General features: G+C 41.8%; 1 protein-coding gene across 1 annotated transcript; it reads right to left on the bottom strand.

The window, feature by feature from the left end:
* Positions 1-1,037: 1,037 nt before the first annotated feature.
* LOC124261736 (leucine-rich repeat-containing protein 58-like) lies at positions 1,038-8,152 on the bottom strand. The gene is given in 4 exon segments (XM_046696088.1): positions 1,038-3,177; positions 4,050-4,074; positions 4,077-4,455; positions 7,561-8,152. Coding segments are annotated over 4 exon segments (1,065 nt in total). The 5' UTR covers positions 8,028-8,152; the 3' UTR covers positions 1,038-2,983.
* Between the last annotated feature and the right edge of the window lie 5,849 nt (positions 8,153-14,001).

The raw sequence follows: 14,001 nt of genomic DNA, 5'->3' as shown, positions 1-14,001 counted from the left end.
ATATGGCACAAATAATCGTTACAAATACTGGTGTATACAAAACATATGGTTTACATGCACAGCAGGCACAGGGCTGTGTTTCTTAAAAATATATTCACATGCCCATAAGTATAATGCAATAACAATGTTTAAGTAACCATAGCAACATCATCTGGAAACATGCAAGACAGAACATTATTGTAAACCAGAACATGTATGTTATTAATGTCAATACTGTCTGCTCCAATCCAGATTTAAAACTAAAACCTTAAATCTTCTTTTTTGATCTTGGTAACAATTGTATAATTCTAAATCAAGGAAAAACAGTATGTCTTTCTCAAGATAAATAAAAACAATTAGTCATTTATCTCTTGATAGAGTTCACTATGACCTGGGATGTGTCTGACCTTTACAGGTTTACCATGTCATTTGCTAAACGTAGCAAGAAGGTCAAAATGCTCTCATGAATTCAAAACAACACTGTCCCATCCATTACAGCTATAAAAAGAATGTTGTGGTTCCGATTACCTAACCAACCCTTGAATTCTGGTGCCAACCCTATTTGTTTAAAGAGGAATGAATAAAATAAGCTTTCAGATACAGTAGAACACGGATATAGTGAACACGGATATAGCGTACAAGCGGATATAGCAAACAGATATCTGTCATTCTGATAGAGAAGGTCGATAAATGTGTTTACTAGTTTGTAACTTTACTTCTAAAAACCAAACAATCTCCGACCTACCTGCAAGGCGTGGTGTGCAGAGCAAAATAAATTTTTTAAGTTATATACATGTATTTTTGAAGAGGTGTAAACATGGAACCACATTTTCTAGCTTCATTTGGTCTTACAATTTCAAAAATAAATATTTGTAGCCTCACTAAAAACACTGTAAATACAATGGATTCCTAAATATGATTACAAAGACTGTCCCTGATGATACATCATCTACTGTAATGATAATGCCTCAGAGTCTGAGTGAGTGAGTTTGAGTTTACTTCTAAAAAACAAAACAATTCCGACCTACCTACTTTTAAGCAATTGGAACCACATTTTATTCATTTGGTCTTACAACAATTTCAAAACTTTCCTTCACAAAAAGACAATATGGATTCAAATATGATTACAAAGGAGACACCAGAAATGGGCTTCACACACTTTTTGCCACTTTACAATATTCCATGTAGGGAATCAACTCTTCAGTGTGACAAGCGAACTATTTAACCACAAGGCTACCCCACCGCCCCTGATACCTCAGAGAATCAGCTGACAAGCGAGTGAATCTTACACCACTTGTAGCAATATTCCAGTGATGATGAAACTACATGTACTAATAGGCTTCACACAGGCTTTCCCTGTGAAGCTAAATCCACCAGTGTTTATCTGTCATGACAAACTGAGACACAAGTAACATACTGCATCAAATCATAAATCACAGCTGATCTCTGTACAAATACTGGGTTGTGGCCCTGAGTAATGACATTAATGCCCCGATCATGTATTATTAGAAAACAGTAAGTCTGAAACCCCTGGGGATGCACAAAGATACTAATCACATAAATGATGCCCTCTTTTCAGATGCAGTCCATATTTTTTCCAGTGTTCTAAATTAAGAGCATCCATGGGGTTTTGAGGCTTTCATCGATGTATTTGAATCAAAATACCCATTAAATCTTTAATTTGTAACACTGTCAAAAAAACCTGAATAAACATTGACTTTTGAACATTCAGAATATCAAAGAAATATTCACACAATTTTACTCCAAATTACAGTATCATGATTAGAAACTGTGTACAAGGTATTAGAATCTTTGTGCATCCTTGAAAACACGCTGATCTATAAAAAAAGTACACGCCCACCATGACCAGATGCACAAACCACTCTTCAAAGCATTAGCACTGCGAACTAGGTATAATATTGTTGGTATATTGTATATCACAGGTCCAACTTCAAAATATTAGCACTGCAACCATCACATTTCACAGGTATATTGTCGGTCAAGGGAAAGGTCAAAGCATGCTTGCAGGAATGGTCACGTACACGGCACATGTTGTCACCTGCTTTTCCTGCCAAGGTCTACCAAAACAAATGCCCTTCACAATGTCTACAGGCCATACACAGACTCTAGAATATCAATTTTAGGTTTGTGTCTCAAAGTTTCTGACAGTCATTACAATGAAGGTGATGGGTGGAAAATTGTGAAAAACAACACAAAGAAAGGGTGTATGGAGCGACTGGTGGACATAGTTCTATTTTTGTCAAACAGGAAAACGACCAATGACTTCAAAATTAAGTAATCAGCAAAGAAACTGTGAGACAGAAATGCTGGCCTTGATGTATCCCTTGGACGTGTTTCACCATTTGGAGCGGGACTACGACGCCACATCTATGCCATGCAAGTCGTAAGTAAGCTGCAGAAATGGAGGTATTGAGGTTGGTGTATGGCACACGTGTACTGACCTCTGGAACGTCACAACCAAATACAGAATGACCTGTGCAAGAGGTGGTCAAGCAAATTGTTTTCAAATAATTGATTTCAAAGCCGTAAAGTTAACATAACATCACAAAGCTTGCCCAAGTGCAGCTTACTGTCAAAGTGACAGCACACTTGACCAAGTTCAGCTTATAGTCATTGTCACTTCATAATGCTTGACTAAGTTCAGTTCATTGCCAAGGTCGCTTCACATCGCTTGACCAAGGTCGGTTTATATTCAAGGTGACAGCACAACTCTTGATATTAAAGTTGAATTGACAGTCAAACGCACATCACTTCTCTCAGGTCACAAAGCAGCCAAGGTCACAGAAGAATTCTTGACTGAGATTCACCTACAGTCAAGGTCACAGCACTGAGATTGACAAAGGTTAAGGTCTCTAGTCAAAAGCAGTATATGTAGCTTTCTGCATGCAGAATGACGTCAAGGCAACTCAAGAAACAGTTTCGCTACTTGTGATACCAGCACCATGTCATTATACTGAATGTCACAAGCACCTGCTGAGGCCTATCATCCCAGCAGGACACGTCTCATCCTGTGTCTGGCATCGTCGACGTCGGAGTCGCTGTCACTGCTGGCGCCGCACACTGTGGGTTTGAGAGTGGTGCAGGACGGTGAACATAGGTACTGGAGCAGAGGTAGGCGGTACTTGCCGCAGAAGTCCACGAACTTGATGTGCTCTACTCGTGAGGTGAAGTACACACCTGGGGACAGAAAACACAACATGTCAACACAACAACACCACACAGTTGATCCACTAGCCATCACACAAACACATTGATGTTAACTTCTTTGAGTGGCATTTTTAAAAGTTGGAAAATCTGATGAGGTCAAACTTTATGGATGAACAACTTCTTTTTTCATTGATGTGACATTTCGAAACAGATTCTTGTATCGTTGTCAAACAGGTATAAATCATGTAGAAAACAGGGTTAAATATATACTGCATACTGACTGACTGAGTGTACTTTTATGCCGCTTTTAGCAATATTCCAGCTACATCACGGCGGGGGAACACCAGAAATGGGCTTCACACATTGTACCCATGTGGGGATTCGAACCCGGGTCTTCGGCGTGACGAGCCAACGCCTTAACCACTAGGCTACCCCACCGCCCCTTATATACAGCATATAAACAACAAAAACAACAAGATAATTGAGAAGTATCATGACAATGTGATGACAAGGGAATTACATCTTAATGTTGGAGAAGAGCACCAAAGTGGTAAGAAGAGAAGCATCATGTCACTAGTTTTACCACCCTATTCATTCAGTCCCCAAGTATTGGTAACTGGGAAAATCTTCGGAAGCATTTAGTGGAGAAAGAAGTCTTTCCAAAATGTATTTCAAATTTTCAGTTTTAAAGGACTAACCAACATATAAACCAGATTATTAGAGTGAGTGAGTGAGTTTTATGCCGCTTTTAGCAATATTCCAGCAGTATCACGGCTGGAATATCAGAAATGGGCTTCACACTTGTACCCAAGTGGGGAATCAAACCCAGGTCCTTGGCTTGACGAGCAGACACCTTAACCACTAGGCTACCCCACTCCCTAACTGAACTTTGTTGTGCTTACCTTTACACTTCGGGTTGACACAGCGCGCTGTGCAGAGTCGAGGTAGCGAATGAGGTTTTCAGGCAGATCATGACTACTGTAATTCACCTTCTCAATCTTCACACACCGTCCAGACAGTTCTAACAAGGTGGGTGGGTTGTACACTAGATCCTGGACGAAGCGTTTTACAAGGGGGTTGTTCCTCAGACTCAGCTCCACCAGGTTCAGAGACACTATCTCCGTCGGCAGCGTCGACAGCTGGTTGTTGTGCAGTGTCAGAGACTGCAGACGCTGCAGATGGATCATTGTCGGCGGCAAACTCTGGAGCTGGTTGTCACAGAGGACTAGCGCTGTCAGGCTGTGCATGTAGCCGATCTCGGCCGGGATGTCTGTCAACTGGTTGCCGCCCAGATACAGAACTTGTAACCTACAACATGAAGTCAAGTCAGATCAATGAATGTTCTCTTAATGATCAAAATATACTATCTATCCCAGATGGTCCTCAACTCTAAAATGTATTACATTCTCCGAGAGAGACTAATTCAAACTCTAACATCTTACAATTAATTTTTTTTAGACAGTATATATTTACATTAACAACCTCAGATATTTTTTGTTGTTTTTCAAAACTAGTCCACTAGTGTTTGCTGTCCAGTGTGTAAACCTTATTTTGCTTGTTTGTTGTGTAACTCCATTCACAACAATATTCCAGCTATAAGGTGGCAGTCTGTAAATAATCTGGACCAGACAATCCAATGATCAACAGCATGAGCATTGATCTACGCACTTGGGATACGATAACATGTGTCCACCAAGTTAGTGAGTCTGATCACCCGATCCCATTTGTCAGAGTTTTATTTGAATGCTACAAAAAAGTTTACTATGTGTACATTTTCAGCCACTTTTACAGAAACAATTTGTAACAAGGTTGAAGCAATGAGACCTGGTTCAGATTGTTAGCCCTTGGACAACAAGTCAATGAGTGAGTGAGTGAGATTGGTTTTATGCTGCTTGTAGCAATGTTCCAGCAATATCACAGCAGGGGCCACCAGAAATGGGCTTCACACATGGTACCCATGTGACACCTAGGCTATCCCACTGCCCCCCACTACTAATCAATGAGATTAAACACAGGACTTTGCCTAAGCACACATAGTAATAGTACAATATGATACTTTTGGGCTAGAGGACAAGAGTGAATTTTAAAGGCTTGAGTATAGTAAAATCATAGTTTAGCACTAAATACAATATGTTTTTAACATTTTCAAAATCTGGTCCTGATTGGAGATAAGAGGTTTATCAGGAGACAATCCCTTGACACACACAACCAAGATAAGTCCAGAACTAGGGCAAACAAGAAACCTTTGGAAAATTATTAGACAGAGCTATAGATAACTTTTTGGGTCACTGAGTTATGTACTCACTTGTGTTCATCTCAATTGGATATACTAATTTTCCTTTGAGTAACCAAATAATTTGTACTCACCTCACTCAAACTAATTTGGGTATTTTGCCATGTTCCATTAATTTTAAAAATATAATAAAGATTAAATGTTAGTGTTTGTTATTTATATTTGATCTGTAATATGAGAAACAATAAGAAAGACTGCAAGTTGTCAAGTTCATGTCCTGAAATAGAACCTCTCAGTATACCTCAGTTATTTTATCTATACACAGGTACGCAAGCTAAGATTTGACATTTTGTTTGTGCGCATGTAAGATCACATTTATTGAGCACTTACAAAAATTCAAGTGTACTTGTATGCAATAGACTTAATAGGAATTGAGTTTTCACAAAAATATTTTTCGTAATCTACGCAGATACGCAGCTTATCTGTACCTATGTTAGAGGATTAAATGCTAACATTCTTTCACTAACTTCAAACTAAGTTCATATATTGTAGATTCTCAACATGTAGAAAACAACCTATGGGTCACATGTTTGTGTTACAAATAACAAGTGCACTGTATAACACTATTTTACAATGGTTATATACCCTAGCTTGTCAGTTGTGTAGTTTGTATAACAGCAATGTTCCATCTATATTATATATATATATAATTATTACACAGTCTGTAACTAATTGAGTCTGGACCAGACAATCCAGTGATTGATATCATGAGCATGGGTTGCTGAAGACCAGTTCTAAGCAAGGCAGATGTCTGGTGAGTAGCTTTACAATACGATAAATATTCCACTCATATATAACACACATGCCAGGGAATATCATCGGTCTCCATTAGCTAATGAATCCAATTCCATTTCGCAATAAAGGAAACATAGAAGAGAACATAATATGAATGGATCACTGAAAATCTGTCAGATTTGTTTGTAAATCCCATAGCTGATTCCAGACAATATATTCTTATATGTAAAAACTGTTAACATTAACCAGACAGCAAGTGGTACCGGTATGTGTGTGTATGTGGGATGTACGTGAGTCAGCTATGTGACATCTGTTGTGAAACTCTAGAATAACATACACTGTTTTCTGTCCCATCGGACACAGTATATCTCCTGTGGACATACTTCTGTCCCACTGTCCAAATTTTTAATGTCAAGTGTTGATCTACATGTAATAATGTGTGAAACAGAGATATGGTCTTTGCAGTAGGGGCGATAACTAACTGCTGAACTGAGACACACTATTAGATCTACGTACTTTGTAACAACTGGAATAAATTTGATGAACATAGAGCTCTGCACCTTGGGATTAACCTTATACCCATCTCAAGACTACATGTCAAGACTTTATGGTTGCCTTTATGACAAGGCTAAATGTCAAGATTGTATGTCAAGACTATACGTCAAGACTATATCAAGATTATATGTCAAGACTGTATGTCAGGACTATATCTCAAACTGTATGTCAAGATCATACATCAGTGAGTGAGTTTAAGTTGATGCCGCACTCAGCAACATTCCAGCTATATGGCGGCAGTCTGTAAATAATAGAGTCTGGACCTGACAATCCAGCGATCAACAGCATGAGCATAGATCTGCGCAACTGGGAACCGATGACATGTACCAACCAAGTCAGTGAGCCTGACCACCCGATCCAGTTAGTCGCCTCTTATGACAAGCATGGGTTACTGAAGAGAAATATTCTAACCCGGACCTTCACGGGTAGACTATACATAAAGACTATATGTCAAGATTGTATGCCAAGACTATATATGTCAAGAATATATGTCACATATGTATCACAAGCAGGCCTTGGATCTAATGTACACTGTCAAGTCAAACTGAGACACTGACTTCCAAGAAAAATCCATGACATACAGTGACATGTAGATAGCAAATTGACTTTTCAGAAAACAATGCTAGTTTTTAATTACTTTAGCCAACCATCCACTGGTTCAATACGGAGTGGTAATGAAGTAAATATAATCACCGTGTTCTTCAACAGCAGTATAATATCTAAACAACTGGTAGTAGATTTAACCCTTACAGTAAAAGTGAACTGGCCGATTTTGACAAGATTTCGGTGTGGATGTTAACTGGACAGTACTGTAAAAGAAATCACCTCACCTTGTGAGATTCCGTATGGTGTGTGGCAGTTCTTGAATCCTATTGCCTCCTAAATATAAACACTTTAATCTTCGCAGTTCTGCTAGTTGTGGAGGAAGAGTTTCGAAAAGATTCCCACTAAAGTTCACAACCTCAAGGCTCTTCAATAGTCCGAAATCCTTGGGTAGAGATTGTTCGTCAAGTCTATTATTTCTGGCAGTGAATGTTCTCAGCTGTTTTAGTTTCACGATTTCGTCACTTATATGGGAGAGGTTGTTATTGCTGATGTCCAACACAATCAGCCGGTTAAATATGGACACTGTTGGAGGGAGAACGCTGATATTGTTGTGGTCAAGCTGTAGTGCACGCAGTTCATGTGCACGTGAAAGAAGGCACTCCGGTAAAGTGTCCAAGTCAGCGTATGACAAATCTTCAGCATTTTCTCCATGAAACTCACTATCCGAGGAAGAAGATTCATATGCCGCCATGTTTTCGGTATCCTACGGTATCCCCTGGGTATGTTTCCTTCCCTCTCTCACGTCTAACCTGTCAAGTTCTCTCACTGTACCGTCCCATATGTAGCGCCGCGTCATGCGTGTGTTACGTGTTTGGGTGAAGGACGGTGGCGTATTGTCACATTCTACAGCAGTTACCTCCCTTTAGACACTCAGTAGACCATAGTGTATGTCCTTGGAAAAGTATGTCGAGCGTGTGTTACCCAGGTTGGCCCATATTAATGCATATGGAAATTAATCCGTGTCACCACAGTGAAGTGGAAGACACACCGGTCAATGTCATTGAAAGTGCACGGGCTGGTTAACAATAAATCAATTGCAAATTCAGTATAAAGTGTTTGCATTTTGATAGTGAGATAGGAAAAAGCCATACGGATTCAGAATGGTTTTTTTCGGTGATCCCAAATTCCATGAGTTTCCTATTCGGTTGACTCCCGACATTGACCAGATGACCTTGGATGACAAGTTGTTTAAAAAACGACCTATAATTTGGTGATAAAGAGGGTGTTGTTATATAAGGCCCCACGCCGCTGTAGTCAAGCTGTAGGTGGGCTGTGAGTGACTGAGACTGGACCAGGTAATCCAGTGATTGATACTGCGAGCAGAGAAGCAGAGATGTACATCCTCGCGTGTGTTAATTATTGTTGTCGTTAACGTTGTATGGTTTTTTCTTCTTTTTTTTTTTTTTTTTTGTTTGGGGGGGGGGGGGGCTGGTAAATAAAGAAAGGTTGAATTTGGGTGATACTTTCGTTATGATTGCCAGATGAAAACCACAACATCATTTACAATTTAATTGGTATTTTTGAGAGCACATTACTCTGCAGAATGACACGTCCACATATGCACGCATGTTGTCCCCAAGATAATGCTGACATCACCGACCTTTATCTTCAGCTGGACGATAGCTGACTGCGGCGCCAACCAACATTCACCCCTACCATTGAGACAGAGCTAGAGACGTGTGTGTGTGTGTGTGTTGGGGAGTATTGGGGGGGTATGGGGGAGAGATGGGAGGAAAGCGCGGTTGGGGGGGAGATGGGAGGAAAGCGGCGGTTGGGGATCGAGGGGTACACCTGATTTCCCTCATTGGCACACATACGTACACACGCGCGAGCTTACACACATACACACACTTCACGCTTATACGGCCCCCCTGTTATGCGCTATCTCGCCTCAGCTATGTACAGCGGCACTTTACAGTTTGCATTCTGCTGAAATTAGGTTTTGCGTACATCTTCACTGAGGAGATGTTCCAATCTGTCCGTACAGAAACTACACGTACACTGCAATTGTGTTTCGTCTTTTCTCTTAACTTACTTTAATGATAATCCGTTTAATAATCCAAACTTTTCACACATTTAAACAGTACGTGCTCTGTTGCATGTCAGTGTCTGACGTTCGCCACCTGTCAGCCCTGTGACCGCCAAATACAGGGGTCATCTCAAAACACCTTATGCTTAAAAACAGTTTCAGAATAAAATGTTGTGGACAGGATTATTGACATTTTATCTACACTTGTTTGCTTAACGTTAATACACAGGTACGCTGTTGTGCGTTGGAACCGTACTTCTCCTCTTACAACTATTATATGAGCACTGCGCATTACGTCACATGATCACGTCGTCAGTTGGTGTGTACCCGCCATTGTAAAAGCACATGGAGTAAAGAACGCTGTAACCCACAACGCCTGGGTCGTTCTTTGTAGCGTTAGTTTACTAAAGTAAACAATGCACTTTAAACATGGTGTCAGAAGTGTTACAGTTGTGGTAAAGTGCTTTCCCCACGTATTCCAGTGAGGAACTACCGCCTGTAAGTGTTTTTTCGAACTTTTGAACTCCTGAAAGTAACGTTGAAAGTTGGAAAGTGGCGGCTCCGTCCCGCTCGACCGATGATCGATATTCGTCACGCCTCGCCGCTGATCAACAACATCAACATGTCTCCCCACCTATGTTCATGTCTAGAGGACCTGTAAACCTGAAACCACCTGAGTATTTAAACTTTCACTCTTCTAATCTGTCACATCGATGGAATAACTGAACTGTATCTGGACCTTACCACAGAAGACAAGTCCAACGACACGAAGGTGAAGTATTTCAAGTACCGTATCGCTCCACAAGGCAGGGAAGTGTTTGAAACAATGACTTTTACTGATGAAGAATTGAACTTGACAAATGTTTTCAATTCTTTCGATCTGTATTGTAATCCTAAGAAGTCTGAAAAGGTAGAGAGATATAAATTCTTTACCAGAAGTCAAGAAATCACAGAAAGTTACGATCAGTACATAACGGATCTCAAAATTTTGGCATCTACATGCAATTTTGGAACTTTGGACAGACTCTTTAGTGCGAGATCGCATAGTATGTGGAGTCTATGACAAACAGTTAAGAGAACGTCTCTTACGGAAAACTAGCCTTACACTGGATAAATGTGTACAGCTCTGTCGGGCAACTGAATTTTCTAAAGAAAATTTGAGGACAATCGACGAGGCACAAACCGTTCATTCCATTCATTCTACACGTCGTGTGAAATCAAAGACATCAACTCGCCGATGTGATTCGGGTCCCTCACACTCGCAGCGTGGGAGCTAAAGTATGTACATGATTAGCTGCAAATTCTGTGGTATGGAGCATGAAAGAAATAGGCACAAGTGTCTACACTGTAAAAGCAGAGCGTCTATGTGTCCTGCCCAAAATAAGCCTAACAAGCACCCTAAAGTTCATGCTGTTGAAGATTCAGACTCAGAGGACGACAGTGAAGAAGACCTCGTCGCTAAACTCCCTGTCTTTAGATGATTCCGACGATGTTTGTCTTGTCAAAGACGATTCCCAATGTGTCAATCGGTTGTTCACCAGCTTGAACATTTGTGGGAATCCTGTTAGATTTCAGATTGACACTGGGGCATCTTGCAACCTCATACCACATGCTATCCTGCCTGCAACAGTAGACATCAAGGACAGCAAGCACAGGCTAAGGATGTATGAAAAGACTTTAGTGAAAACTGTAGGGAAATGTGTGACCAAACTTGTCAACCCCAAAGTACAAAGTGACCTTTGTTGTAGTGAAAGACGACAAAGCAACCCCCTTTATTAGTTGTAGAGCAGCTCAACTTATGAACCTCATCTCGGTGAACAATGATCACGTTCTAAAGGTCACTAGTCAACCTCCTCCCTCCATTACTCTCAATGCTGTTAGAGAAGAATTCAAGGATGTACTCTCTGGGACTGGTCTTCTAGAAGGGACTTACCACATCAACCTGGACCAAAGTGTGAAACCAGTAGTACACCCACCTCGAAAAGTGCCTCTTGCCTTGAAACTGAAACTCAAGACTGCGTTAGATAGACTTGTTGAATGTCAAGTCATCGTACCGGTCAGTGAACCGACTCCATGGGTCTCCAGTCTCGTTACAGTAGAGAAACCCAACAAACTTAGGGTATGTATTGACCTGAAGGACTTCAACAGTGCTATATTGAGGAGCCACTACCCCTTGCCTACCATTGATAACATCATTCCCGACCTGGGAAATGCTAAGGTATTTAGTGTCGTGGACGCTAAGAATGGTTTCTGGCATGTGGCCTTGGACTACGAAAGTTCCTACCTCACAACGTTCAATACTCCATTTGGTAGGTTTCGGTGGCTGCATATGCCATTCGGAATCTCATCCGCATCAGAAGAATTCCAACGCCGTCAGGATCAAGTCATTGAGGGTCTCTGAGGAGTTCAGGGCGTTGCATATGACATCCTAATTTATGGGGAAGGTGAAACAATGGATGATGCAGTGGCCGACCATGACTCAAACTTCAGAGCACTAATGGAGTGGTGCAGAGAACGTAATCTCAGGATAAATCCGGACAAGGTGACATTCAAATCTCCGAAAGTCTCATTTGTGGGTCATCTCTTAACCTCGGAAGGTCTCAGACCGGATCTTGCGAAAACAAAAGCTGAGTTGGACATGCATAATCCTACAGATGTAGCCGACGTTCAACGCTTTGTCGGGTTCGTGAACTATTTGAGCAAGTTCCTCCCAAACTTAAGCGATGTGTGTGAGCCGCTTAGGAAACTGACCCTCAATAATGTAGAATGGTGCTGGGAAGACATACATGACAAAGCAGTAGAGAGTGTGAAACAGTTGGTAAGCAATCACCCTGTACTGAAGTTCTTCACCCTCCAGTGTGATGCGTCAATGAAAGGACTGGGTGCTGCACTCCTGCAGAATGGTCAACCCATCGCCTGCGCTGGCAGAGCGCTTAAGATGCTGAAACCAGATATGCCCAAATAGAAAAGGAACTCTTAGCAGTTGTCTTTGGCATGGAAAAGTTCCACCAGTACACGTACGGCCGATCTGTGAGTGTCCAATCCGACCACAAGCCACTGGAAGTCATAATGGTTAAACCGTTACACAAGGCACCGAAGCGCCTGCAACGCAGGTTACTGCGTTTGCAAAAGTATGAACTATGCCTCAAGTATAAACCGGGAAAAGAAATGCTTCTTGCTGATACGCTAAGCCGAGCTCCCATTGCAGGCTGTTCACCGAAAGAAAAGAAGGAATCCACCAACATGGTAGACTATGTTGCAGTTGCTCCAGAGAGACTGCGAGAAATTAAGGAACACGCCGTGGAGGATGAAGATCTTCAAACGTTGAATGACATCATCTGGCAAGGATGGCCAGATCAAATCTCCAATGTACCGGAAGCCGCCAAACCATACTTTCATGCCCCGGGATGAGCTTACTGTCCATGATGGACTGATCTTTAGAGGATACATAGCAGTCATCCCCAAAAGTCCTCGAAAGGATATGCTCTCCAAAGTTCACATGTCACACATCGGGACAGAAGGCTGTCTCTGCAGAGCCCGAGAGAGCATCTACTGGCCGGGGCCCCGTTCCTCAAAGCGATCGTAGCGCTACGACAGTCGTAAGTCTATGTTAAAGAATGGGAGTTACGATCACCTTAGCGCTACGATCGCTTTGAGGAACGGGGCCCTGGAATGAATGCAGCGGTGAAGGACTATGTTTCTAAGTGTGACATATGTCGTTCTAACGACACGGAACAACCCAAGGAACTAATGATCTCTCACAGTGTACCTGACCAACCGTGTCTAAAGTTGGTTCTGGTCTGTTTGTGTTCGATAATGGCAACTACCTGATAACAGTCGACTACTTCTCAAACTTCTGGGAGACAGACTATCTTCCCGATACACGCTCTCCAACAGTGATCAACAAGCTCAAGGGACAATTTGCCAGACATGGCATGGGATGTCTGCGTCACAGACAATGGACCCCAATATTCGTCCGATGAATTCAGAAAATTCGCCAAAATCTGGGACTTCACTCATGTCACTTCATCACCAGCCTACCATCAAAGCAATGGAAAGGCCAACAAGTAGGTGTTGGTTGTTGTTGTGTGTTGGCGGATATTCCTCAAACTGACAACACAGGTCCGTCTGCGGGTCCACAACGTTTATTTGTCAGCTCTTTAACTAAGAGCTTAGTGCTCAGCTCCCAGTTTCTAACTAACTCATAGCGCTCATTAATTTGAATATATCTCAGGTCTGATAATCAAACTGTATTCCTAAAATGGTAATATGGCAAGACCATGTGGAACCTCGTCCACAACCCACATGCCTCTCGTGCAGTGGTCATCAGGATCGTCCTACTCTTGACCCAATAAGACCATAGCAGAAAGCCACAGTCCCAGAATTTCAAGAGTATGTTTAAACCCTGCACCCATTATCAGGCCAGCGACCACACAGCTGACCAGTACATGCCTGACCTGTGACCTCCTTACGTCCCCCATGCGGTGTTAGCTAAGGGGAGAGGGGGAGACTATCAGTGTTACGACCCAGCCGGGAGTTCGCCCGGCGCACACTGCGCGTGGCACACCGTATAGTGTATGTGGTATACAGTATATTGCACTTGATATACTGTATACTGTGATACAAAGCAGTGAAC

The sequence above is a fragment of the Haliotis rubra genome, unplaced genomic scaffold, assembly GCF_003918875.1.
Source record: "Haliotis rubra isolate DU_JTF1 unplaced genomic scaffold, ASM391887v1 Scf806, whole genome shotgun sequence".
Classification (NCBI taxonomy): domain Eukaryota; kingdom Metazoa; phylum Mollusca; class Gastropoda; order Lepetellida; family Haliotidae; genus Haliotis; species Haliotis rubra.
This window is presented reverse-complemented; position numbering and strand designations above follow the sequence as displayed.